Source organism: Gorilla gorilla, chromosome 4 (genome assembly GCF_029281585.2).
Source record: "Gorilla gorilla gorilla isolate KB3781 chromosome 4, NHGRI_mGorGor1-v2.1_pri, whole genome shotgun sequence".
NCBI classification, from domain to species: Eukaryota; Metazoa; Chordata; class Mammalia; order Primates; family Hominidae; genus Gorilla; species Gorilla gorilla.
Genome location: NC_073228.2, coordinates 18,661,474 through 18,689,448, shown reverse-complemented (window position 1 = coordinate 18,689,448; position 27,975 = coordinate 18,661,474). Strand labels below are relative to the sequence as shown.

The 27,975-nt window shown below is 53.4% G+C and overlaps 1 protein-coding gene across 2 annotated transcripts; it reads right to left on the bottom strand.

Annotated features, from left to right (window-relative positions):
- Nucleotides 1-460: 460 nt before the first annotated feature.
- On the bottom strand, nucleotides 461-27,975 carry CDC42EP4 (CDC42 effector protein 4). 2 transcript variants are annotated; one of them, XM_055389062.2, is made up of 3 exons: nucleotides 27,366-27,495; nucleotides 26,354-26,985; nucleotides 461-3,435 (listed from the first exon to the last, which is right to left on the bottom strand). In XM_055389062.2, the coding sequence occupies exon 3, from the start codon at nucleotides 3,321-3,323 to the stop codon at nucleotides 2,253-2,255; it is 1,071 nt and encodes a 356-aa protein (XP_055245037.1). In that variant the 5' UTR covers nucleotides 3,324-3,435; nucleotides 26,354-26,985; nucleotides 27,366-27,495; the 3' UTR covers nucleotides 461-2,252. The 2 variants fall into 2 exon arrangements, with proteins under 2 accessions (XP_055245037.1, XP_004041120.2); XM_004041072.5 differs by lacking the exon at nucleotides 26,354-26,985 and having other exon boundaries at nucleotides 27,366-27,975.

Genomic DNA, 27,975 nt, shown 5'->3' with positions numbered 1-27,975 from the left:
ATCGCTTGCACCCAGGAGGCGGAGGTTGCAGTGAGCTGAGATCGCACCCTGCACTCCAACCTGGGCGACAGAGTGAGACTCCATCTCAAAAAAAACAAAAAAACAAAAAAAACCCCACAAAAAACCAACCCCCTCCCCCACAAAAAGCCCATGTCACTGTTTCTGTGCCTCAACCCTCTAAGAGTGGCAGGATACCCATTTTACAGAGCAGGAGAGGGAGGCACAGAACAGCTAAGCGACCAAGTGCCAAGGGCCTCCAAGAGATGGCAGTTGGGGACACCTGAGTCCCCAGACTCTGAAGGGGCCTGCCCAGGCAGACAGCATCGCAGGAAGGGCGGGTCCTCACGGACAGAGAGACAGAAGCCACCTCAGGCCCCCTTGGACAGCTTTAGGACCTGGGTCCTGACCCCACCCCCATCCTGAAATAGCCCTCCCAAAAAGCAGAGACAGACACCAGGCGTGCTTTAGGGCTTTTTTTTTAATGTTTCCTCACTGTTTTGACAATATCATGAAAAAAATCAGTTTAGAATCTGGAACTGGCCTGGATGGGATTCGAGGGCAGCTGGCGGGGGCTGCATAGCCCCTGAGGTTCCTCCCCCACCATGGGACCTAAGCTATTGGAAACAGGAGCACCAACAGGGCACCGAACCAGGAACTAAGTTAGTGTCTAGAGTCAGGCAAGAGAGGAGAGTCGGGCAAGAGAGGAGGGGCTGGGCCAGAGTCGCCATGGGGATGCCCCCGGCTGTGGTTGGTTCTGTGTCTCCCCCTCCCCCCACTGGCTACATGGAGACAGGGAGGTGGGTCAGGCTGTTCCCAGGACAGAAAAATAACTGGCAGTCAACCTCAGGGCTCATACCCGAGCTTCTGCTCAATCCCCTCGGGGACAGTTACAGGACTCAGAGAGAAACGTGAATTTCAGAAAAACAAATCATTTTTCACCTAAGTGTTCCAAATATTGCGTGGGGCATATTAATGCTAGAAAATTATCTTTTGTTTACCTGAAATTTGCATTTAACTCAGCACTCTGTTTTGGTTTTGCTAAATCTGGCCAACCCTGGCCTCAAAAGTCGGTGGGGGGAGGCCTGAGAAAGGAAAGGGAAGTAGTCAGTACTGAGGGTATTGTGGGGAGGGAGGGAATAACTCAGCCAAAAAGAAAAAAAAGAAAAAAAAGGCTTTCCCCCCATAGGAATGATATATTATTTAAAAAAAAAAAATCGTTCTCCAAAAATGTTCTACACTGGCCTTCCTCAGTTGTTAATAGCTATGGGAGGTGCGTAGGGAAAACACACACACCAGACACCCACCCCATGTCATTCTAAATAAAGTTGGGAAGCACTAAACTTGAGCTGGTGTCTTTGCCACGGATGTCCCCAGACTCCAGTCCGCTAATCGCCACTGTGAATTTCGAAGAGGAGGCTTAGTATAAAGGTTTTCTAAAAGGATTGATTCTCATTCTGAGGCAGACCTATTAACACCATCCTGATATTGCTCTATAACGATTTAAACATAATAATAAAGAACAAACAAGCCCCTAGGGACTGAGCGAGTGCCCTAGCCCTGTTCCTAGTGTCATCCTGGAAGGGTCCCTTCTTGCAATTCACGAAGCCTGGGGGGCTTTCCTTCCATTCTCCATCCTGCTCTCTTCCCCTGGAAAGGGCTGCGTTTAGTGCACATGCTCGCGGCTGGCCCCCCGTCCAGCTCAGCTCCAAGGGGCTCCAGATTTCCAGGGCAGGAGCTGGGGTGGGGCAGGGAGGGGCTGAGAGGCAAGACCGTCCCCCTCCTGCTGCAGCTGCTTCCCCAGCAGCCACTGCTGGGCACAGCAGAAACGCCAGCAGAGAAAATGGGAGCCGAGAGTCCTTAGCCCTGGAGCTAAGGCTGCCTCTGGGCTGACCCGCTGGCTGTACGTGGCCGGAACTGGGGTTGGCATCTGGCATCCATTTGAGGCCAGGGTGGAGGAAAGGGAGGCCAACAGAGGAAAAGCTATTCCTGCTGCGACAACACAGCCCTTGTCCCACGCAGCCTAAGTGCAGGGAGCGTGATGAAGTCAGGCAGCCAGTCGGTACCCATGCCAGCCCCGTACGTCCTCCGAAGACCCGAGGGCCAGGCCAGTGTCCCTCATCTACAAGGTCCAGGGTCCATGGTCTGAATCAAGGGGCCTGGCTGCCCCTGCGCCGTAGGGTCAAAGGTCATAGTGGGGTGGGGGCAGGGAGAAGATGCAGCCAAGAGCTCCCGGTGGCCACCCACTGTCCACCTCACACACGGATTTCCTCCTCCTCCTCCTCATCCATGAAGGAGAACTCCTTGTCTGGCTGTCTTGAGATAGCAGCCCGGGCCCTGTCCGGCCCCAGGAAGGCAGGGCTGCGCTCCTCCAGGATGCCCGAGGTGCAGCTGGAGAGGGAGCTGCTGTCCCGTGTGGTGTGGCTGCCCATGCTGCGGGCTGAGCCGGGGCTGGGGGCCGCTGCTGCCCACCCCTCATCCTCCAGAGCATGGGAGGGGAGGGAGGGCAAGTCTGGGTCAGCCTTGCCTTCCTGCCTTGCCAGGGGAGGGGCCGCCACGGCGTACGGGGGAGCCTGGGTGATGGTGCCAGCGGCGCCCTCATCGCCATGGTAACCACCCTCCCCCTCCTCGGGGTCCCACTCCTCCTTGTCCATGATGCTGAGGACGTCACCCAGCATGGAGGGCCCCAGGTCGATGTGGAAGGACAAGATGGACTCCGCATGCTTCAGCCCATACGTGGCCTTGGGCACGACAGGCAGATCTGTCAGATCCCCAAAGGCCTGCTCATCGAGGAGGGGGTCAGAGGAATGGGGACCCGCGGCCCCATTCCGACCGGGCACTGCCTCCTCCATGCCCGCCTCCTCATCGCCGCCCTCCCCGTCATTGGCCTTCTTCACGGGGCTGGATGACAGGCTCTTGGGCAGCTTACTGGTGCCCTTCTCCGCAGCCTCCTTCTCATTGAGCTGGGGCAGGGACATGGCATTCTTGACAAACAGGGCCGAGTCCCGCAGGGAGCCCAGCATGTCACGCTGCTCCCGCTCCCCCCTGGTCACCGACTGTGACCGCTTGCTGCCCCGGAACTTCCTGGACAGGAGACTGCGTTTGGAAGATGAAGAGGAGGCCTGTTCGTCCAAGGACTCGCCGTCGGGCTCGCCAGCCTTGCTATTGAGGAAGGAGGTGTCCCCAAAGGCGTCTCCGGCCCGGCCAACGTGCATGGTGTGGCGGAAGTCGCCCAGCGGGGCGCTGATCATCTCGGCCGTGAGGTCCGCTCGGGAACGGCGCTTGGAGTGCACCGAGCTGGACACCAGTTGCTTGAGGATTGGCATCTTGCTGGATGGGCGGGGAGGTGGGCCCTCCTGAGGTAGCCGGCAGGTCTGGGGTCAGATCTGAAGTCCAAGTCCAGTGGACAGAGGGGGACGCAATGAGGAGATCATAAGGCTGCAAGCAGAGAATGGGAGGCAAAGGATTAATGCGGGCTGGCCACACGGCACAAAAGCCAATTTGCCAGGGGACTGTCATTTAAACCCCAGCGCTCCTACCAAAGTTAAATGCTGTGAAATAAGCCAGCAATCCATGGTATAACCCTGCCTGTTTCTTCATCCGCAGGCATTCAGAGTAGAGGAGTGATTTTGCAAATCTGGTTAGAGTTCCAGTAGCCTCGGACACACTTTCCCTGAAACTTGAGAGAGACAGAACCTTTCTTGCAGAAGACAATGCCTCCGCTGCCCCTGCAAGCCAGGATGCTGCCAGAGTAAACATGACCACATTTAAGGACGCGAAGGTAAATCCAGCAAGTCCAGGCAGCAAGCCAGGGAAGAGATGGAGTCTATGAGCTGGCTCCTATGAACAGTCAGCCTGGAGATGTGCTGTAAGTTCTTCCTGCTGTCTAACCTCGATCCCTGTGGAGTTAGTGGACACCCCACCCTGCGTCCTGGTCCTTGGAGAGAGAAGGGAACGGACAGGACGGGCCCAGGGAGACAGAGGCTGACCAGCTCCTCCCCCTGCGTGGGCGGCACAGTTCTCTTTCTGAATCAGAACTGGGGTGGGGCTGCTGGGACCCACAGAACCAGCTCCCCAGCCTTTCAGCCTTCGCTTGGTATCCCATAAATGAGGATCCCGCCTGTGACGTCTCCACTGTGGAGCCCCAGGCTCTTTGCTGAGGGTCCACCTTCTGGTGTCTCGGGGAGACCAAGATTGGGGAACTTCCAGTTTCTTTCATCATTAGAGGAGTGGGAGGCAGGGACTGGACCCTAAATGACTTCGTCCCCCCAGGATCTGCAGACTCATTCCTAGGTGATTCACCAGAAATCCAAAAAACAGCAGAGGTAGAGCCCAGGAGAACTGGAGGCACCACTCTCACAGCTCCTGACAAGGGCCAAGTTGAAGTTCAGCGTTGGGGCCAAACCGGCCCCTCTCTCCCCTAGAGGGGCTTGCCCCAAATACTAAGCCCAGCAGAGCTGGGCAGGTTGGGGAGAGATGGGTGCAGGGATTTAACAAAGTATGGTGGGTGAGAGGTGATGCTTGGACACCAGGTACCTGCCTGCCTCCCAGTCCAGCCAGCAGCACAGTTCTGGAAGGCACCCCCAGTCCAGACCCACTCTTCCCACTGCAAAACTCAGATGCTGGGTGCTTCCTCCGCATGCCTGCCGCTGCGTCACACAAGCCCACCACACCCCACCTGGCCCCTGACATCAGCCTAACAGGTCTCCCTGTTTGTCTCCCTCCTGTCCATCCTTCACCTCTTGGCTAAAACAAAACCCATCCACATGACGCCCTACCCAGTGCAGACCCTTTGATCCAATGACTAGTCCCCACCTCGCTCCTCAGTGTCCCCTACTCTTGTACCCTGATCTATCCCCTGAGCTGCAGTGGATACAAACAGTTCCCCAGTGCAACCCCTGCCACACCCAGCATCCTTCAGGGCTCAGCTGGGACACATCACTACTCCCAGGAAACCTTTAGCCACCACCTGCCCCCCACAGCACTTTGGGAGATGTCCCCTCTTCCAGCAGATACTGGCTACATTATTCTGTCCCTGCTGGCTGGACTCTCATCGTCCCACTGCAGTACAAACTTCTAGGGTTTTGAGGCAGATTCTTGCCCTGTCCTCCAGGCCGGAGTGTAATGGCGTGATCTTGGCTCACTGCAACTTCTGCCTCCCGGGTTCTAGCGATTCTCTTGCCTCAGTCTCCTGAGTAGCTGAGATTTACAGGTGCCCAGCACCACGTCCAGCTATTTTTTTTTTTTTTTTTTTTTTTTTTGTAATTTTAGTAGAGATAGAGATGGAGTTTCACCATGTTGGTCAGGCTGGTCTCGAACTCCTGACCTCAGGTGATCCACCCGCCTCGGCCTCCCAGTGCTGGGATCAGCACGTGGGATCAGCGTGAGCCACCGCGCCTGGTCCATCCAGAGGGTTTTAGCAGGTCTGTTTACCACTGAGTCTGGTCCAGCAGGGTGTGACACACGGTCCGCCTCCAAGCACCCACTGAAGTCCAGCACCTCCCTCCTCTCCTCCCCTTCTGCCCACAGCCTGGCTCCAGGGCTCCCAGCCTGACCTCTCTGCATCCTCACCCCCATCCGCTTCCCTGTTCTCTCAAGCCTCTGCTGCCCAGCCTCATGGCTTCCCCCACCAGCAATGTCCCCCCTCCCAGTGCCCAGGCCATACCGCTTATCATTCCAGCAAACACAAAGTTCTCTCGGGCAGGGAGGGGGAGCCAGGCACCTGGCAGACTTGCCACACAGTGACGTAGGCGAGGACGTGAGGGATGCCTTGAGATGATACTCTACTCTGGGTCATAGGTCAGCTCTCTCTCCTCCCTACCCTTAGGAAAGTGACCTTCCCCTAACTCTAACTTGGATTATCTCTGGGCCCCACCCTCCTGCCCTACCTCAACCTCTAAACAATTAGACATTGAACCGCTAGACCAAAGGTCAGCAAACACTTTTTGCAAAGGGCCAGAGAGTAAATATTCTCGGCCTTGTGGCTGATAGGGTTTTTGTCACAGCTACTCAACTCTGTCTTCTTAGCATAAAAGTAGCCGTTGGCCGGGCACAGTGGGTCACAACTGTAATCCCAGCACTCTGGGAGGCTACGGCAGGAGGATCAGTTGAGCCCAGGAGTTCCAGACCAGCCTGGGCAACACGGTGAGACCCCATCTCTACACAAAATCAAAAAAAGAAAGAAAGGAGCCATAGCAACATGTAAACAAGTAGGCATGGCTATGTTCCAAAAACATTTTATTTACAGACAACTTCTGGGTTGGTGAGCAGATCGAGGTGCCAGGAAGGTGGTGCGTGCCCTGCCCCCCACCCCAACACCTGACCCCACGCATCCTCATGCAGCTCTTCCATTTGGCTGTTCCTGAGTCGTATCTTTTGTAATAAACCAGTAAAAGAAAAAAAACCACCAAAAAGCCACATCTTTATTTACAAAAGCAAATGCAGGCTGGGTTTGGCCCATGGACTGTAGTTTGCTGACTCCTGAATATCATATATGACCCTCTTGGCCAGCCATGGGCTCCTGGGCAAAACTCTGAAGAAAACAGGAAGGGAGGAAGGGAGGAAGGGAGGAAGGGAGGGAGGAAGGGAGGGGAAGGAAAGGAAGGAAGGAAAGGAAATAAGGAAAGAAAAAAAGAAGAGAGAGAAAGAAAAAGAAGGAAAGAAGGAAAGGAAAGGAAGAGAATAAAGGAAGAAAGGAAAAGAAAAGAAAGGAAGGAAAGAAAGAGAAAAAGAAGCAGCAGAAGAAAAGAAAAAGAAAAAGAGAAGGTAGACTCTGCCTCAGTCACGTTGGGCATAGAAGGAAAAAAGGCCAAGCTTCAAACGAACTCTCGTTCCTGGCAAATCCTTCAGGCTTCTACTGCCACCAGCACGGACACCAGTCAGGAACGGAGAGGACCCCATCTTCCACCTGCCTGCACCCCGACTCCTGGCTCTACGCACAGCATCCAGGAATCTCAAAGAACTGGAGGGGATATTCAGTGCAGCGCTTTCACTTTATGGATGAGGAAACAAGTTTATTGAAGGAAAGTGATTTATCCAGGTTTTTAGCCCAAAGGAACAGAGCTGGGCTAGAAACTGGGTCTTTGAGTCCAGAGCTCTCTCCGCTCCACTCCAGGCCCTTCTCCAGCTCTGGCGGCGGCATTGCTGGTCAGTGACCACCGACCACTGAGTGCTCCTCCCCACTGCTGGCCGGCAGGGTACAGAGAAGGGGGTACCCAACAGCTGCTTCAAGAAGGTTCTTGTGTAATCCTAGAGCACGTTCCACACTGTTGATATTTGGGCCAGATAATTTCTCATCGGGAGGTGGAACTGCCCTGTGCACTGTAGGATATTTAGCAGCATCCCTGGTCTCTACCCATTAGATGCCAGTAGCATCCATCCCCCAGTCACAACAAGCAAAACTGTCTCAAGATATTGCCCAATGTCCCCCGGGAGGCAAAACTGCCCCAGTTGAGAAACAGCAGCCTTGAGTGAGAACACACAGGTGAAGATAGAGCAGGTATGCTCACCAGGTAAACAACAAAGACAGAGAAGCAGGGAGGCGGGTGTGGATGGTCAGAACCGGGTGAGAACATGGTGGCACGAGCCCCCAGAGCTGCGTTAAGGGTTTCAACGCCAAGGCAGGAACCCCCAGACCCTGTGAGTGATGTCAGGTCCTGTGGTTTCCCGATCTTATATGCTCATTAGAGAGGAAAGAAAGGGAAACCACAGACCCGGCTCCCCAGGACTCACCAGAGAAGCTGCAGGTCACCGTGGCTGCCCAAAGGGACCAAATGTCCTGGCCATGATGGCTACAGGGGAGGGCAGCTCCCCGCATCCCATTAGCCACACCCCCCAGCACATCCTTGCGGGTAGAACTATTGAGGTAGGTCAGAGGGGACAGCAGGGAAACTCAGCTGAAATCACGGCCATCCTGGGCTAGCCCTGGGGTCCCCAGGATCTTGTTCAACCCCACACCCCAGAAAGACAGGGACAGGTCTACCCAGTGCTGCCTGCTGCCACGGTCTCGTTTCCCGGGGGGTTGGGAACGAGACTTTGTGGCTTGTAGAAAGCCATCTTCAATACCCAGCAAGGAAGGGTCCTGAGAGAGTTGGGGCCTAGAGGGAGTCACGCATCTGTCTCACTGCCCCAGCGAGGAGGGGGCTGCAGTACCTGGCAGCCCACACTGGGGATGAGGCCTGGGTGTCTGGAGCTCAGACTAGACAGGCCACCCAGCAGGATTGAGGGTCAGCAACAGCTTGGTTTCACCAGCCTTGAGTGACCTTGAGTCACTCTGAGCTTCTAACAGAGAACAGTTTGGAGGTGACGAGCTGGATCATGGAGTTGAAGAGAAAGTAGGTGGTGGGAGTCCCGCCACAGGCCTGGGCAGGTCCTGGGGGCAGCTACGGTTTGGGAGGCCACAGGGCATTGTGGCTTTGGGCGGGGCTTTCAGAAGCATGGTGACTCAGCTCTGGGGAAGTGGCTAAAATAGGCTGCCCAATGCGGGGCAGGCACTCCCCATAGCCTGCCTTGGGCGGGACACCCCCACCCCACCCCAGAAACCACGTCCCACTTTCTTGGCAGGGCGAGGGAAAATGGATCACAGCTCACAGCCCTCCCTAGCTCTCCTGAGCCTCCGGAGGAACAGATTCCTCTACCCTCAGCCCACTGACCACGGAACCTTCCTTTAAGGTGGGAACGAGGAGCCCTCCCCAGAAGGTCAGGCCCCTGCTTGGGTCACAGCAACCACACCTTTAGTTCAGCCCTGTTCCTGAGACTACAGAAGACCACCCTTGCCTGGACCCCTCGCCTATCCTCCCTGGCCCTCCCAGCTTGGCCAGCCCAGCAGACCCAGGGCAGAAGGACAGACAGGACCAACACTTCTCACTCCAAGTGACCGGGCAGTGGCCTGTCCCTGGCAGCTTGGCTTGAGGCAGGCGCCAGACCTGAGCTCTCATGGGGCAGCTAGGCAGGCCTCCCTCTCTGAAGCTGCCCTGTGGTTCACCCCGGTATACAGGGTACACAACATGCCTCAACGCCCACTGCCACTGCCTCCGCCACTGCTGCTGGGCAGCATGCCCTCTGCAGGGCCTTCCCCTAGCTGTTCTAACCAACCACCCGATGCCAGGTCCAGGCAATGTGGCCGAATAGCAGAGGGCTTTTAGTGCACGATGACTTTAGTTGTGACCTGGATCGGCTACAAGAGGCTTTGTTCCATTACTCATCATCCAGTCACTCACTCCATGACTTCCTGCAGACCCACCGATATTCACAAACTCTTCTAGGCCCTGGAGATAGAGCAGTGAAAATAGCACGCTGTTTTCCCAGGGCACGTGCGTAGTGTGAGTGTGGGGGGTGGGGGTGGGGAATGGAGGTGTAAACCTATCAATAAAATGGTATCTCATATTCCTCAGTATAAGGAGGGAAAGGGGTGGTGTGAGTGGGTGTGGGAGTCAGGGGGTCTGGGGGAGGCCCCTCTTGAGGAAGGAGCATCATGAGTTGAGAACCAAATGATGAGAAGGAACCAGCCAGGTCAGAAGCAACCCAGGCAGAGGGAACGGCGCGTGCAAACGCCGGGGTGTAGGAACAGGCTTGTGGCATTTATGGAATAGAATAAAAATCCATGCAGCCAGGGCCCAGGTTACATAGAGCCCTCCCTACCAGGCCACATAAAGAGTTCTGTTTTGTTTTTAGTTTTTATTACAGGCACCTGCCATCATGCCCAGTTAATTTTTGAATTTTTTGGAGAGGCCAGGTTTCACCATGTTGGCTAGGCTGGTCCTGAACTCCTGACTTCAGGTGATCTGCCCGCCTTGGCCTCCCAAAGTGCTGGGATTACAGGAGCCACTGCTCCTGGCCGATTTTTTTATGTTTTTAGAGACGGGGTTTCACCACGTCGGCCAGGCTGGTCTGGAACTCCTGGCATCAAGCAATCCACCCGCCTTGGCCTCCCAAAGTTCTGGCATTACAGGCATGAGCCACTGCACCCAGCCCAGGTAAGGAGTTTGGAGGTCATTATAGGTGTACAAGGAAACCGGCGGCTGTTTGTAAGCAGGTGAGTGATTCAATCTGTGTATCTGGAAGCTGCCGGAGGTCCTGGCATTGGAGGAATGAAGGAGGGGAGCTGGAATTCAGTCAGGAGGCTGTTGCAGAAATGCAGGTCAAAGAGGATGGAGACCAGGATGTGGGTCTGGCGAAGGGGGACACAGTGGGAGACATTTAGGCCATGTTTTGGAGGTAGAGACACCCGGGATTGTGGAGGACCCAGACCAGGGAGAAGAGAAAAGACAGGATCAAATGGGACTCCAGGCCTTCCAGGGGCAGCCTCTGGTCCTGGCCATCCTTTCCCAGGTTTTGCCTGGCAGGCCATGGCCCCTTCTCACAGGAGGGGCTGACATCCTACCCCTAGGCGGAACTTCACTTTGCCGAAACACAGGTGGCATTCTGCTACACAAGGCTTGTCAGATGGAACAGCACGCTGGAGGGGGTTGTGCAAGAGGCTCACTGGGACATGGGCCACAACTCTAAGAGGTGAGGGACTCTGGCTTTAGTCATCAGAGAAAAATCCAGTACTTTCTGGAACGCTCACCAGCCTTACCCTGCAAAGATAGGAAAGCACAGGGAAGGCGGAAGACTGTGTTTCATTCAAACTGCGGCAGGGCTGAGGGCAGCTAAGTGAATGGGCGAGAACAGTGACCGCTTAGATACACGTGGTTACATGTTCCAGGCAGGACTTCAATGCCGACTGTGTTGTGATTTTAGCTGACTTTAGTATTCTTGGGGATCTTTTAACTCCTTCATGTGCCCTGCTCAAAAGCCCTTGCATCTGGAAGTGTGCTGCGTGCGCAAGGTTAAGGCTCACTGCTGTAATATTCTGAGCCTAAGTAGCCACAATCAAAAACCAAACACAAGGCCGGGCGTGGTGGCTCACACCTGTAATCTCAGCACTTTGGGAGGCTGAGGCGGGTGGATCATCTGAGGTCAGGAGTTCGAGACCAGCCTGGCCAACATGGTGAAACCCCATCTCCACTAAAAATACAAAAATTAGCCGGGCGTGGTGGTGCGCACCTGTAGTCCCAGTTATTTAGGAGGCTGAGGCAGGGAGAATCGCTTGAACCCAGGAGGTGGAGGTTGCAGTGAGCTGAGATCACGCCACTGCATTCCAGCCTGGGTGACAGAGCAAGATTCTGTCTCAAAAAAACAAACAAACAAACAAAAAAACAAACCCAGGATGGGAACATGAAATGTCACCATCAGGACTTCTGTACCATTTATGTATCTGTGTCAAATATCTCCTTAAAATACCTGGGTGTGGTGGGATCATACTTTCAAGATGGAAAGACCAAATTAAGGGACTTGCCCTAGGTCATGGATTGAAGCCAGGGTTTAATTCCCACCCCAGGGCTCCATCCACTTAAACAGCAATGTACTATCAAAAGTAGGGGGCATCACAGGACAAACACTGAATATGTAATTTGTGTATATACATATATGTGTATATATCTACACACATATATATTTTTATAGGTTATATTCATGTCTATTGTCATTCCACGCATTAATAAGTTTTAGTTTACACACACACACCACACACACACACGCATGTGCACAAGTTTTGGTGTGTTCTTTCTAAATCCCAGTGGATTTTCTTTTTCTTTCTTTTTTTTGAGACAGAGTTTCGCTCTTGTTGCCCATGCTGGAATGTAATGGTGCAATCTTGGCTCACTGTACCTCCACCTCCCAGATTCAGGTAATTCTCCTGCCTTAGCCTCCTGAGTAGCTGGGATTACAGGCACCTGCCACCACACCCGGCTAATTTTTGTATTTTTTTAGTAGAGACGGGGTTCCACCATGTTGGCCAGGTTGGTCTCAAACTCCTGACCTCAGGGGATCCACCTGCCTCGGCCTCCCAAAGTGCTGGGATTACAGGCGTGAGCCACTGCGCCTGGCCCCAGTGGATTTTCTTAGGTACTCCTTGGGGTGCTAAAATGCAGCACCCACTGTGTCACATGACTCCCACTGAGATTGAGAGATGGCAGACATCTGGGAGAGGATCCAACCCAGTGGTCTTGATTACGCTGTTGGGGCCAGGAGAGGTGACTTGCCAAAGGCCACAGAACTCACAAGGGAGCCGGGCAGTGCTGGAGCCCAAGTCTCTTGACTCCCACCCCAAAGATCTTCCCCAGATAACACCTCAATGGGCTCACCGCCAGGCACTAGGACAACCTTCTGATGTTTGCTACCATCTTGCCCAAATTAAGAGCTGGGAAAGAGAAGAGGGAAGGACCTTCCTCCCACTGAGCAATTGGTACTAGGTTCCACCAGGCAGGGGGAACATTACAAAACCCTGATCCAAGAGCTGCTCAGAGTCAGAATGGTCCCAGGGTGAGGTGGTCTTGCGGTACCTGAAACTCCAGCAAAATTTCTTCAAATAATGGCTTTAAAATAAATGATGGTTTTGGCCAGGTGTGGTGGCTCATGCCTGTAATCCCAGCACTTTGGGAGGCTGAGGTAGGTGGATCACCTGAGGTCAGGAGTTCAAGACCAGCCTGGCCAACATGGTGAAACCCCATCTCTACTAAAAATACAAAAATTAGCCAGGTGTGGTGGCAGGCACCTGTAATCCCAGCTACTTGGGATGCGGAGGCAGGAGAATCACTTGAACCCGGGAGGCGGAGGTTGCTGTGAGCCAAGGTCGCGCTATTGCACTCCAGCCTGGGGGACAAGAGCAAGACTTCGTCTCCAAAAAAAAAAAACACACACACACACACAAATTAGCCGGGTGTTGTGGTGCGTGCCTGTAATCCCAGCTACACGGGAGGCTGAGGCGGGAGAATCTCTTGAACCCGGGAGGCAGAGGTTGCAGTGAGCTGAGATCACGCCATTGCACTCCAGCTTGGGCAACAGAGTGAGACTCTGTCTCAAAAAAAATAAATAAAAATTTAAAATAAATAAAAGGCAGAACATATACTTGTTTATGCATAGTGGTTACAACTCTACACAAATATGCATCTGCGAATAAAGACTAAAAGGGCACATGGAGAAATTAAGAAGTTATGTTAGCCTTGAGAGGAAAACAGGCTCTTTTTCTTTTTGTTTATTTATTTATTTATTTATTTTTGAGATGGAGTTTTGCTCTATCGCCCAGGCTGGAGTGTAGTGGCACCATCTCAGCTCACTGCAACCTCCAACTCCTAGGTTCAAGCGATTCTCCTGCCTCAGCCTCCCAAGTAGCTGGGATTACAGGTGCACACCATGACGGCCAGTTAATTTTTATATTTTCAGTAAAGACGGGGTTTCCCCATGTTGACCAGGCTGGTCTTGAACTCCTGACCTCAAGCAATCCACCCACCTCAGCCTCCCAAAGTGCTGGGATCACAGGTGTGAGCCACCGCACCTGGCCTTTTTCTTTTTAAAACAAACAAACAAACAAACAACAACAACAACAAAAACCCCAAAGTATCAAAGGTTTAAAGAAAAGGCATTCATTTCAAAACCAGCTTAAGACTATCTAGTTCTCTGGGTTCGGCAGCCACATCCCAGCATAAGATGCCAACTGAGGACTGAGTGAGAACTGGTCTCCATCCATACTCTGCCTCTCTTGCGTGAAAATCTCCCACTGATGTCTGTTCTCTCTCTTCCTCCCTCAAAATTACCCCCAAGCCAGACACGTTTATTAGGTCCTTGTTTTATTCTAAGTTGCCTGGGAGGAGGAAGTGGGCAAGCTTTATTAACCTGACATCAGGGAGCACAGGGAGATCGGGACCCTCTCAAAAAACAGAACTCGCTCTCCAACAGCTGCTTCCTGATGCTTAAGCCTCCCCAGCTGAGCAGGAGATGAGCAAAAGGATCACTCCCACCCTACCGGAGATCGGCCTATTTCCAGTGACACTGAAGCTCCAAGCTGGAGGCCAGCCTCCCACATAACAGTGGGATCCTCTCAGAGAGATCCTGTGCAGGTGAAGGTTTTACTTCTATAGCTCTAGCTTGGCTAGACTGTCACTACAAGGGAGCAGAGAAAACAAGAAGGGGTCACATGAGGGCAACCAGCACCCAGGTGCTCCAGCCACCACTGACCGCCAAGCTGTGTGCAGAATTAGATCATCCCTGGGGGTAGATCTCTAATGGGGAAGGCACTAAAGTGAGTCTCAGCTCAAGAGTCAGAGAAACAGGCTCCCTAATCCCCTCCTACCCCGTCCCTCCAGTACACCTCCTCACTCAACAGTTCTCATTCACTGGGGATCCGCTGCGTGCCAAGCACTGTACTGAGGACAACATACATTTATGCCCTTGAAACTCAAAGCAAACTCGCAAGGAGGCCGCCCTGATTGCCCCTATTTTAAAGAACGAGAAACGGAGACTCAGACAGAGTGAATTATTTTACTCACTCTCACATCTCACAGCTTTTTTTTTTTTTTTTTTTTTTGAGACACGGCATTGCTGTCACCCAGGCTGGAGTGCAGTGGTGCTATCATGGCTCACTGCAGCCTCAACTTCCCGGGCTGAAGTGATCCTCCCCGGCTCAGTCTCCCAAGTAGCTGGGGCCACAGGTGGGCACCACCATGCCTGGTTTATTAAAAATAAACACATAGGCTGGGGGCGGTGGCTCACGCCTGTAATCCCAGCACTTTGGGAGGCTGAGGCGGGCAGATCACGAGGTCAGGAGATCGAGGCCATCCTGGCTAACACAGTGAAACCCTGTCTCTACTAAAAATATTAAAAAAAAAAAAATTAGCCAGGCGTGGTGGTGGGCGTCTGTAGTCCCAGCTACTTGGGAGGTTGAGGCAGGAGAATGGCGTGAACCCGGGAGGCGGAGCTTGCAGTGAGCCGAGATCACGCCACTGCACTCCAGCCTGGGTGACAGAGCGAGACTCCGTCTTAAAAAAAAAAAAAAAAACATACACACACATGCACACATTTTTAGTAGAGATGGCGTCTCGCTTTGTTGCCCAGGCTGCTCTTGAACTCCTAGCTTCAAGCAATCTTCCTGCTTCAGCCTCCCAAAGTGTGGGATTACAAGCACGAACCATTGCACCCCACACCCAGCCTCTCACAACTTCTAAGTGGTGATTTGAGCCCATTTCTGGCAGACCTTGGAGCATGTGATTTTCCATATGAGGTGATGCTGCCTGACCTGTGCAGGTGTCTACAGCTGAGGATGTACATGTGGAGCAGGGTGGGGTAGGAAGGGTCCGGGAGCTGGTTAACCTAAGACTCTTGGAGCTAAGACTCACATTACTGCCTCCCCCATTAAAGCTCTATCCCCAGGCATGGCTGCATTTGAAACCTCCTGAAAGGAGATTTCTCTTACCCAGGAGCCCATTCCCACTTCCTGCTCTCAGGAACCTCCCAATGTTCTGGTGTTCTGGGAGGTGAGGGGTGGGAAGGATCACCCTGAAGCACAAGCCAGGACTCTGCCGGCATAGTCAGGAGTAGATCAGCACAAGGCCTCACTTCTAGTGTGTTCCTGTCTGCTCTGTCCAAACTCCATCTTGTGTTCCTTGGTTATTCCAGCTCCCAGGAAGAAAAACCAGAACCGTGACCCAACACCACTTGCCCCACCCTCACTGCCTGCGTGCCAATCCATGCCAGGATCATTGATGCAAAGGTGCCACTGCACAGCCACCCTGGGGCAGATCCCATTTCCTGGAGATGAACATCCTCTACTTTGATGGCCCCTTCCTGGAGAAAGGGCAAGGTCCCAGATTTCATGACATGTCTTCCCCCCACCACCCCCAGCCTCCAAGCTACAAGACAGTGCCCATTCCCCAGGTATCCCTACCGGGTGTGGGGCAGGGAGGGAGGAGTCTACTGGGAAGGGGGGTGAATCAGGGAGAGCAGGGATCATAGAGTGACCTGGACAAGGAGGAAAGCAATAGTGCACACCAGAACCTCCCAGCTACTTCCACTTTATGCCATCTCTCTATGGGTTAATAATAACTGACCCTCCACTGTCACCAGCCATTTCTGGCTTCTGAGCACTTGAAGTGTGCTTCTGAGCACTTGACATGTGGCCAGCATGGAATAATAAACACTGGAGACTGGGAGGGTCGGAGGGTGGGAACCCAGTGAGGGATGAGAAGTTACTTAATGGGTACAATGTACACAATTGGGTGATGGTTACACTACAAGCCCAGACTTCACACTACACAATATAACCATGTAACAAAACTATACTTGCACTCCTTAAATTTATACACATAAAAATAAATACATAAAAATAAAAAATAGGCAGGGCGCGGTGGCTCACCCCTGTAATCCCAGCACTCTGGGAGGCTGAGTCAGGCAGATCACCGAAGGTCAGGAGTTCGAAACCAGACCGGCCAGCATGGTGAAACCCCATCTCTATTAAAATACAAAATTAGCCAGGCATGGTGGCGTGCACCTGTAATCCCAGCTACTTGGGAGGCTGAGGCAGGAAGTATTGCTTGAACCCGGGAGGCAGAGTTTGCAGTGAGCTGAGATCACGCCATTGCACTCCAGCCTGGGCAAAAAAGAGTGAAACTCTGTCTCAAAAAAATTAAAAAAAAAAAAAAAATCTGGCAAGTCCAAATGGATATGTGCACAAGTGGAAAATACACACTGGACTTCTAAGATTTAGTATAAAAAAAGAGGATGTATAAAATATCTCATTAATATTTTAGATTGATGTGTTAAAATGATATTCTGAATATAGTGAGTCAAAATGTACCATTTCCTCTCACTTGTTAAAATGTAACTATTAAAATATAAATTATGTATGGCACTTGCCTAAGACTTCTACTGGAGAGCAATAATTTAGACATTTTCCCCCTTATTACACAAGCAGCATGTTCCCTTGTAGATGGATAAATAAAGCCAACCATTGTTCACAGCTGGGTCAAAATATTTACATGTTAACAATTTATGCTACATTGTTTTAAATTAAATCTTAATATCTAATTTTTACATCCAATCAGGGATTGAATGGCTAGGTTGTTTCCATTTTCAGTTGAAACTCTGTAAGGTCCTTTCAGGCAATTATGTGCATAACCTTAACTATTTCCAGATGATACATTCTTGTGAGTCTGTCCCCCAGGCTGGAGTGCAGTGGTGCATCTCAGCTCACTGCAACCTTCCACTCCTGGGTTCAAGCAATTCTTGTGCCTCAGCCTCCCAAGCGGCAGGGGCTACAGGCACACGCCACCATGCCCAGCTTTTTTTTTTTTTTTTTTTTTTGAGGCCGAGTGTGTATTGCCGAGACTGGAGTGCAGTGGTATCATCTCGGCTCACTGCAACCTCTGCCTCCTGGGTTCAAGCGATTCTTGTGGCTCAGCGTCCAGGCGTGCGCCACCATGCCCAGCTAATTTTTATATTTTTAGTAGAGATGGGGTTTCACCATGTTGGCCAGGCTGGTCTTCAACTCTTGACCTCAGGTGATCCACCCACCTCGGCCTCCCAAAGTGCTGGGATTACAGGTATGAGCCACCATGCCCTGCCTGCCTGGCTAATTTTTGTATTTTTAGTAGAGACAGGGTTTCACCGTGTTGGCCAGGCTGGTCTTGAACTCCTGACCTCAGGTGATCCACCAGCCTTGGCCTCCCAAAGTGCTAGGATTACAGGTGTGAGCTACTGCACCCGGCCAGCAGGCTACCTTTTTTTCCCCCTAACATATTTAATGGCCACCCCACCAAGCTTATACTACCTTACAGGCTCTAATCAACTATATGATTGAATCTTTTGGGCTTTGGAAGTGGATAAGCTCATCATCTGCAACTAATAATAATTTTGCCTCCTCCATTCCTCATTATCTCGTTATATTTGTTACACTGCCAATATAATGTTGAATAATACCACTGACATGAAACATCTCTCTTTCTGGCACTTACAGTGATATCCTAAACCTCCGGCATCTAATCCAGCAGCCACAAGCCACATAAGGCTACTGAGTACTTAACATGTGGCTAGTGTGATTAAGGAGCTGAATTTTTAATTTTTTTTTTTGAGACAGGGTCTCACTCTGTTAACCAGGCTCAAGTACAGTGGCACAATTACAGCTCATTGTAGCCTCAACGTCCTAGGCTCAAGCAATCCTTCCACCTCAGTCCCGAGTAGCTGGGACTACAGGTGTGCACCACCATGTTGCCTAGCCAAGTCTTAAAATTCCTAGCCTCAAGTGTAATCTCAAAGTGCTGGGATTACAGATATGAGCCACCACACGTGGCCAGAATTTTAAATTTTAATTATTTTACATTTAAAAATTGACAATTGGCCGGGCGCGGTGGCTCAAGCCTGTAATCCTAGCACTTTGGGAGGCCGAGGCGGGCGGATCACGAGGTCAGGAGTTCGAGACCATCCTGGCCAACATGGTGGACATGGTGAAACCCCGTCTCTACTAAAAATACAAAAAAAAATTAGCCGGGCATGGTGGCGGGCACCTGTAGTCCCAGCTACTCGGGAGGCTGAGGCAGGAGAATGGCGTGAACCCGGGAGGCAGAGCTTGCAGTGAGCCGAGATGGCGCCACTGCACTCCAGCCTGGGGGACAGCATCAGACTCCGTCTCAAAAAAACAAAACAAAACAAAAAAAGATAATTGGCCAGGCGCGGTGGCTCACGCCTGTAATCCCAGAACTTTGGGAGGCTGAGGCGGGCGGATCACCTGAGGTTGGGAGTTCGAGACCAGCCTGACCAACATGGAGAAACCCCGTCTATACTAAAAATACAAAATTAGCTGGGCGTGGTGGCGCATGCCTGTAATCCTAGCTACTCGGAAGGCTGAGGCAGGAGAATGGCTTGAACCCAGAAAGCAGAGGTTGCGGTGAGCCGAGATCGCACCCTTACACTCCAGCCTGGGCAACAAGAGTGAAACTCCATCTCAAAAACAAACAAACAAACAAAAACTGATAATTGGCCGGGCATGGTGGCTCACGCCTGTAATCCCAGCACTTCGGGAGGCCGAGGAGTATGGATCACTTGAGGTCAGGGGTTCAACCCCAGCCTGGCCAACATGGTGAGACCCTGTCTCTACTAAAAATACAAAAATTAGCCTGGCGTGGTGGTGGGTACCTGTAATGCCAGCTACTCGGGAGGCTGAGATAGGAGAATCGCTTGAACCCAGGAGGCGGAGGTTGCAGTGAGATGAGATCATGCCTCTGCACTCCAGCCTGGGCAACAGAGCGAGACTCTGTCTCCAAAAAATAAAAAATAAAATTAATAATTTCCCCTTTCTTTAGTTTTTAAAACATGGCTCCTAGAAAGCATAAAATTCCATATGTGACTAGCGTCACATTCCTATTGACAGCATCATCCTAGGGCTAGTCCCACTGATCATCCTGCTCACTGTGATTTGAATATCACACAAGTATTCTCCACCACCTTAAGGAATTCACAATTCTTACAGTTTATGGGAAAATGATGCCAATAACTCACTCAGCCAGGCTGAGTTATGGGAAAACACACTACGGCTTAAAATAATTTACCCTTTAATTGCTGGAAGATATAGCATAAGGAGTCTAGTCTAGTTTAAATGGTGACTCATTATCAAGAACACTCCGGAATAACATCTCTCCATGTGGATCCCAACAGATAGCAAGACTGTGTGCTGAGGAACCCACTCTAAGAAAATACTATTCTAGACCCTACCTAACCTCAGGGGTAGACCCCTCCCCAGACTCTGTAGTAACTATTCCTGGGCCACATGTCATGGAGAAAATACAAGAAAGAACTAAGATTTGTTGAGCTTTTTACTCTGCACCAGGCATTGTGTTAGGTGATTTATTTTGATTAAACTGTCTCTTTTCTTCTTCTTTTTTTTTTTTTTTTTCCTGAGAGAGGGTCTTGCTTTGTCCCTCAGGCTGGAGTACACTGTAGCAGTGCAATCAAGGCTCACCATAACCTCAAACTTCTGGGCTCAAGCCATCCTCCTACCTCTGCTTCCCAAAGTGCTGGGACGACAGGCGCGAGCCACCGTAGCCTGCCTTTCTTTAAACTTTGTAGTCATACACGGTCCCAAGCATTTGAAAAACTTTATCTCATGTATTCTTCCCAACAATCCCATGGAGTTATCACTATCATCCCCAGCTCGCAGATAAGAGCACCGAGACTTAGAGGGGCACGTGCTTTACTCAAGTCACACACAGTTGGTTAGGAGAGAGAGACAAGAATCCAGATGTGCTGGACTCTGGGTTTTTTCCACTCCACCATAAGGAACATCGGGGTCGGGGGGGTGGTGCGAGGGGGACAGTGGATCATAAGTGTCCCTGGGGCTCAGGCCTGGGAGGGCTGCTAAAGGCTCTGGATGCATGAGTACACACAGGATATGCAGTTTTGCACACAATTTCAGGTTAACATCTCCTGAGTCTGAGCACCTCATTCCCCACCACTCCAGGGAACTTATAGATTAATCCTCGAAAATACAGGCTACAGCCCAACACCCCAGGTCCATCCAGGGGAGCCTCCTGCTCCTTGTGGGCTGGGAACCAGCTGCCCTGCTTGTCTCCTTCATCTTCGTTCCTGCACCCACCTCATCCTCATCCCAGAACCACAGGCTTCAGGCCAGGGGAGAAGCAGGTCAGCAGGAGGTGAAGGGGAAACCTTCCCTCACCTCATGGGAATTAGAACAGCACAGAGAAGGGAAGAAAAAGGAGCCAAGACTAGGGAGTGACCGGAAGCAACAACGGAGGAGTCAAGACGAAGAGGAGCCAGTGACTCAAGGACATCCGGCAACTTCACTTGATTACAGGGCCCTTCCTGGAAATGTGTGCTTCCCGGAGCCACCACCCGAAGCCAGCCACCAGCAGAGGGACCATCTGGGCCAGGCAGGATGGATGCCTGGTGGGGGGCCCCACTGCCCCCATACAGGCTGGGCCCTCCTCCGCTGGGAGTGGTGCTACTACTGGGCAGCAGGATGCCTCCCTCCTGCTCGAGAGTGATCGCAGAAGAAAGTGCCGCGCTTGAAATCAGATCTGCCAGGCCTTGTTTGGTTTCACTTTGCCTCTCCTAAGAGCCGGGTGCTCAGCTGAGAACTGGGAATTTCATGGCCACCTGGGGGTCTCCAGAAGGAGACTGGCAGATCTAAACTCCCTCCAGAGCAGACAGGCTAATCTTGCATCTTGGCCCTGCCGGAAGTTGGGGACAAAGAGCCCCACTCCCTAGGTCACAAGCTGGCCTGCCACGTGGGTCAAGTTATTTGTGCCTCAGTTTCCTCATTAGCTCTCAGAGCAATTGATAACATTACGTAACTCCCAAGTGCTGTGCTCGGGTGAGCACAATTCCATGTGTGCTATAAAGATGATGCTGTCACACCCAGTGACACTCCAGCCACTGTCACTTCGCAAACTTCATAGAGAACAGCCACCTGAGAGCACCTAATTCAAAAGTCTGTACAGTGAAACGTGGGCTGAGACAATGGGTTGACCCTTTTCAAAGTCCTGGGGGTTCCCAGGATTATCTGATGCAGGGGGAAGGGTCCCCCAAGCTGCTGGAGCCCACGTACAGATTCTGCCCTCCCTCTGTAGTCTCTGCCAGCAGTGGGGGCAGGAAACCCTCGGATCTGGTTTCTTTCCTGATCTGAGTTCCCTCATCCCGTCACCTTTTAACCTTTAATGATGCCAGAAGAAGGAGCCTGGCTTTTCTCAGACAAGATGGTGAGGTGGAGGTGGGAAAAGAGAAGCTCCTCCATTCCTTCCTAGGATAAGGGTAAAAGTAACTCAGGAATTTGCCAGACCCCGGGTGCTACTAGCAACAAATAATGCACAGGCCAGGCGCCGTGGCTCATGCCTGAAATCTCAGCACACTGGGAGGCAGAGGCAGAAGCAGGAGGATCGCTTGAGCCCAGGAGCTTGAGACCAGCCTGGGCAGCACAGTGAGACCCTGTCTCTAAAAAAAAAAAAAAAAAAAAATTAAATTAGCCAGGCATGGCAGCACACATCTATAGTCTCAGCTACTCAAGGCTGAGCTGGGAGGATCTCTTGAGCCCAGGAGTTTGAGGCTGCAGTGAGCTGTGATTGCACCACTGCACTCCAGCCTGGCCAACAGAGCGAAAAGCCTGTCTCAAAACAAAAAAATAATGCACAAAACTTCAACATGATCAACCCCCAATAAAATATAATCTGATCTTTTGGACCTAACCAGATTCTCCTTAGAGATAACCACAAATCGTACTGCGAGCCCCTAGGCTCTTTTTGGGCTCTCTTGGGCTCTCTACTCCTTGTACCACTTGACAAAGCCTTAAGCCCAATTCCAGGACTTGAGGGGAACAGGTCCCTTTCTGATGCTTCAGGGTTGGAGGCAACAGTGTAAGGAAATAAGAAGGTTGCACTGAGTGAAGACCCGAGGTAGAGAGGAAGGACAGGCAGGAAAGAGAAGCCGGCACACAGAACCTGGCTTTGTTGGCACACTTGGAGAGATTCAAAGCTGGGGTCTCCAGACCAAGTTCAGTGACTGCCAGAACTGCAGGTGCCTGGGCAAAAGAAGAACCCAGAGTCTCATGCTGGGAGGTGGAGGCTGCCCCAGACAACCTCTGCTACCGTGATGGCCAAGGCAGAAGATGGTGGCTGAAGCAGCTCTGGCTGCGCACAGACATCCAGGGATCCTTCTTGCCTGGCACTGTGGTTTTTCCAGATGCCTTCAGCTCCATCTTTGGGGTGAAGGGGAAACACCAGGTGTGCAGAGCAGTTTCTTACAGGTGGGTTAAGAACTGTAAGCCTTCATTAATGACCACACCCTAAATTGTGCTCACCTGAATCCCAGAAGAGAGACCCTTCCTCGGCTTGAGTGGAGACAGCTAGTTCCCCTGTTCCTGGCAAGGGAGGGCTTTGGATGCCAGCACTGCCATCCTGGCACAGAGCCCAGAGCTGCAAGCTGGCAGTGCCTGGGGGAGACTCCAATGTAAGTTAGTTGGAAGGAAGCCCAAGTCTCCTCAAGGAGGCGTATTTTAAGCTGGAGCTTTAGGGGCACGGTGAGCGGGAATGTGGGAGACTAATGTCTGAATTTTTCTTTCTTCTTCCTTTTTTTTTTTCAGACGGAGTCTCGCTCTGTCGCCCAGGCTAGAATGCAGTGGCGCGATCTCGGCTCACTGCAAGCTCCGCCTCCCGGGTTCACACCATTCTCCTGCCTCAGCCTCCCAAGTAGCTGGGACTACAGGCGCCCACGACCAAGCCCAGATAATTTTTTGTACTTTTTAGTAGAGACAGGGTTTCACTGTGTTAGTCAGGATGGTCTCGATCTCCTGACCTCCTGATCCACCCGCCTTGGCCTCCCAAAGTGCTGGGATTACAGGTGTGAGCCATCACGCCTGGCCCTGAATTTCTCTTTCTCTTTTTTTTTTTTTGAGATGGAGTCTCACTCTATCGCCCATGCTGGAGTGCAGCAACCTCCACCTCTTGGGTTCAAGCGATTCTTGTGTCTCAGCTTCCCCAGGAGCTGGGATTATAGGTGCACGCCACCATGCCCGGCTAATTTTTGTATTTTTAGTAGAGACAGGGTTTCACCATATTGGCCAGGCTGATCTCAAACTCCTGACCTCAAGTGATCTGCCCGCCTTGGCCTCCCAAAGTGCTGAGATTACAGGCGTGAGCCACTGTGCCCGGCCCTAATGTCTGAATTTCCTTCCCAACGCACTCAAGCAAAAAGGGCTGTGTCCAGTGCCACATGTGGGCTCCTTCCAGCACTACCATCCAGTTCCCTGCTGAGAGAGGGCAGGCATGGGCTTGGCCTTCCTAGGGCACCCCAGAAGCACTGGCTGGAGTTGGCCTTCAGGACACTCTGCCGGATGACCCCTCAAAGTGTCCCCAGCTCCAGAATTTGGTTCTTTTCCTCACGGTCGAGAAAAATCCTCCAGTACATAGGTCAGAAGAGCTACGCAGAGCTCAGGTCAGCTCTGTTTCCAGGGCAAGATTGCTCAACCCTTCTCCCTCCGCCCACAGGCCTTATCTCTGGCATCAACCCAGCTCCCCATTCCTCCAAGGGACGGACTCCTCCCTCCCCCCACAGGGACAAACTCCTCTGAGTCTGCAGAACCAGAATGAGAACACAGAAGGCTGGACTTACTGCTAACCAAGTGCAACCCTGACCACTCTGGCTTCTGACTTCTTCACTTCGAACCCAATCCAAACGTAGGGGCGTGGGGTGGGGGAGAGTGAAAGGGAGAGGCCAACATCAAACACCTTTCGGCCACACCTGCGCACAGACAGTCCTGGCCGCAGAAATCAATCAGTCACTCCAAAGGGGTGGAAGCCCTGGGCCACTGCCAACCCAAGGCCCTTCTGGAAAAGCTCTGGACTTGTTAAGAAGGGTTGGCCAGGGCTGGGTGCAGTGGTTTACGTCTGTAATCCCGGCTCTTTGGGAGGCCGAGGTGGGTGGATTGCCTGAGTTCAGGAGTTCGCGACCAGCCTGGGCAACACAGTGAAACCCCGTTTCTACTGAAATACAAAAAAAATTAGCTGGGCGTGGTGGCATGCACCTATAGTCCCAGCTACTGCAGAGGCTGAGGCAGGAGAATTGCTTGAACCCGGGAGGTGGAGGATGCAGTGAGCCAAGATTGTGCCACTGCACTCCAGCCTGGGTGACAGAGCAAGGCTCTGTCTCAAAAAAAAAAAAAAAAAAAAAGGGTTGGCCAGGTGCAGTGGCTCATACCTGTATGCCCAGCACTTTGAGAGGCCGAGGTGGGGGAAGATCCCTTGAGCTCAGGAGTTCAAGATCAGCCTGGGCAACATGGTGAAACCCCCTCTACAAAAAATACAAAAAATAGCTGGGCGTGGTGGTGGGCGCCAGTAGTCCCAGCTACTCGGGAGGCTGAAGTGGGAGGATAGCTTGAGCCCAGGAGGTCCAGCCTGCAGTGAGCCTTGACTATGACGCTGCACCACAACCTGGGTGACAGAGCAAGACCTGGTCTCAAAAAATTAATAAATAAAATAAAAATTATTTTTAAAATCAAAAGACTGGTGTAAGATTCCTCTCCCAGGTCAACACTCACTCCCCTGACCTTTATACATGAGACCCCCCTTTGCTTCTGACTCCTTGGTCTCTGGTTCTGTGAGGTGCTGTCGGGTTCCAGAGGCAGCAGCACAGTGGAGGCAGGGTACGGAGGATGGGGACAAGCACGGTGGGTGGGCAAGGGTAAGAGAGAAACGAGGGGAAAAGAGAAGAGGAATCCAAAAAGAGAGAGGCAGAAACCCCAGAAAATGGAGAATCGTTCACAGCACAGGCCTAGGCTGTACAGCAGAGCAGGAGTAAGCTGCCCTCTGTGTGCAGGGACCCTAGGACTTCAGGGAGATTTCAGAGGGGAGGCGCTGAGACTCACCCCAGAACCACCGCCCATATGATCACAGCGGGCCCCTCCTAGTCCCTGCAGGGGTCCACCAGGATGCCTGGGAATCCACTTGGGATCTCCCCAAATTCACTGAACCCCCCTTGTGGGAAGGAGCAGCTGTCTTCAAGGAGTGGAGAGGCAAAGTCCAAGTTCAGAGGAGATAAGCCACCCCACTAATCAGTCAGTCACATGTGCAGCTCACACAGGGCAGTTGATGAGAGCAGGAACCGGCAGGGCACCCCCGCATTCAGTAGGCACTGGCTTCTCAGCAGAGATAGAGCCTCAGGAGATCCTGGTGGATGCCCCGTTATTGCCCCAGGAGCCCCTGGGGCTGCCAGGGGCTCTCTTAGGGCCTGGCTCAGTCCCAGCCAACTCCCGATTTCTGGGAGAAATCCGCAGCTCAGCAATCCCTTCCTTTGTGGCCTGTTCTTTGTTCTCTTAAAATTCAGTCCATCCTGCTGGTGGTCCCTCCTCCACCCTAGCCTCAGAAGCGGGCGGGGGCTGAGGGAGTTACTGGAAACCCAGACTGCCAAAGAAGTCGCCTTGCAGGAGGCCCCTGTCACCGGCCCCTCATTATTTACACTCGCTGGATGGGACATTTCTCTGGTACAGATGGCTGCTGGGGTTCGGACGAGAGAGAGATTTTCCCTCCAGCACCCTGGACCCTCAGGGGAGGGCAGGGGGCTTCGCAGCGACGGGGGCTCCCAAGGACTCCACCCGGATCCAGCTGCTCAGCTATCTGGGCAAACAGTGGGCACCGGGCACACAGTAAGGGATGTGGGAGCTGGTCAGATTGCAAGGGGTGGGAGTCGTGGAGAGAGAGAAGTTCCAGAGGCAACGAGAAAAGAAAAGGCATTGTATTTCCCCTCCATTCTCCCAGAGAGAAAAAGAAAACTTCCAAAGCCCAGGCCGCAGTCACTGGGAAAACACAGGGAACCTGGTTTGAGTTAGCAGAGAGCACCCCTCCCCCAGTCTCTCTCACACACACACACACACACACACACACACACACACACACACACACGCACTTCAGTCCTCTCCCAGGAAGCTGGCTCAGCCTCAGCCCCGGCTCCCGCCCAGCTCTCCAGTCCTCCCGGCAGGGGCACTCACCGGCTGACGGGATCCCCGCGGGCAGGATGGCTCCTGGGGGACGCGCCGGGGGCAGGGGGCAGTTTTGTAACCCCGGCTGGGGGCGCTCCGGGGAGGGGGCGGGGCCAGGGACGGCCGATCCGCGCGCACCCGCCCCAAGCGGGCGATTAAATCATTAACCGACCGCTCCCGCCTGCGATCCCGCTGAGCGCGCTGAGCTCGGGGCGCACCAGCCCAGGAGCGGCCGTCTCCCCGGCTCCAAGGGGGCGGGTGGCTCGACTGCCCTCCCCCCGCACCCCGCCAGGAGGCGCCTCGGCCTCCCGGGCTTCCGAGGGAGCGGGCGGGGCGGGAGCCTGGCGGGGGAGGGAAGGGTTCGCGGGGCGGGAGTAGGGGAAAGGAGGACCATTTGTTCCTTCGGCCATTCCCTTCCAGACAGCTCCTTCCCTCTGGCTCCCCGGCCGGGTGACATTGGGTGGCGTGTGCTGCAGTGTGTGTACGAGAGCGAGATGTGTACACGCCTCTGCCCGTACAGGCGGAGAATTCGGTTCTTATTCATGGAGAACTCCGGGAGAACACACGCCCCCCTCGCGGAGATCGCGGGCCGCGCGCCGCCGATTGCTGCGCTCCTGCCCACACCGACACACACCCCATTCCTGGGAAGGGGGAGGCCCTTTAAAACCGGCCCCCACCCCCCTCAGCGGCACCCTTGGCCAGGGCCGGGAGTTCCAGCGTGGAGAGAGGAAATCGAGTCCCGGCAACGCTGCGCCCGGCTCCCTGCCACCTCCTCCTCCACACATCCCGCTCTGCCAGGACACTAGGTGCGCAGCTCAGGGTCCCAGGCACCGCGGCGGGCGCGGTGAGAAGCGCGAGCGCCGAGAAGTGGGGGCTCCGCGCCCTTCTCCCCGCGCCGCGGCCTCGCATCCCCAGCTTCAATCCTCTCTGCCCCACAGGGGGACTCGAGACCCCCAAGCCCACCCAGGCCACCCAGCGAGAAGGCGGCTACCACAGACAGAGGCGATTGCCCGTCGCCTACCTCGGTCCCCGGAGACCCGAGCGCTGGGCCGGCTGCGCTGTCCCCTTCGTGGGCTCCGCGCGGCGGAGGGGCTGGCGGCCCCTGTCAGCGCCGGCGTTTGTTTCCCTCTGGCTCTCGGGCTTTCAGGGCTGGGAGCCTCCAGGACACTCCCCTTCCAGGCTCCGCCCGCGCCCGCCCCGCGCACCCCTCCGCGCTGATGTCACGGCGCCGCAGCAGCCAATGGCCGTCGGGAACCTCTGCCCCACTGCTCGGCCTCCTCGGTTCAAACTGAAAGCCTGAGACTTTCCCAACTCCGTATGGGGCAGCCTGGGCCCGCGCGGCTTCCGGGAGACACTCCCGCCCCAGCCTGCGCTCCGGCCGCGAACCCCTACTGGGGCCCCCAGGGCCAGGGGCGCGTCTCCCTCCGGGGGCCTGGCGCGAGGCTCTTTGAAGGCTCTTCCCCATTCGAGCCAGGGCAAGAAACCAAGAACTCCAGCCCGGGTGGCGTTCCTCGTTCCTGCTCCCTCCCGGACCTGCTAACCACCTGGCTGCAGTGCTGTCGGGAGATGGGGCAGAAGGGCTGGCGCCACCAGCTTCGTGGGTGCCATCCCAGACTCTCGCTGTAAACGAG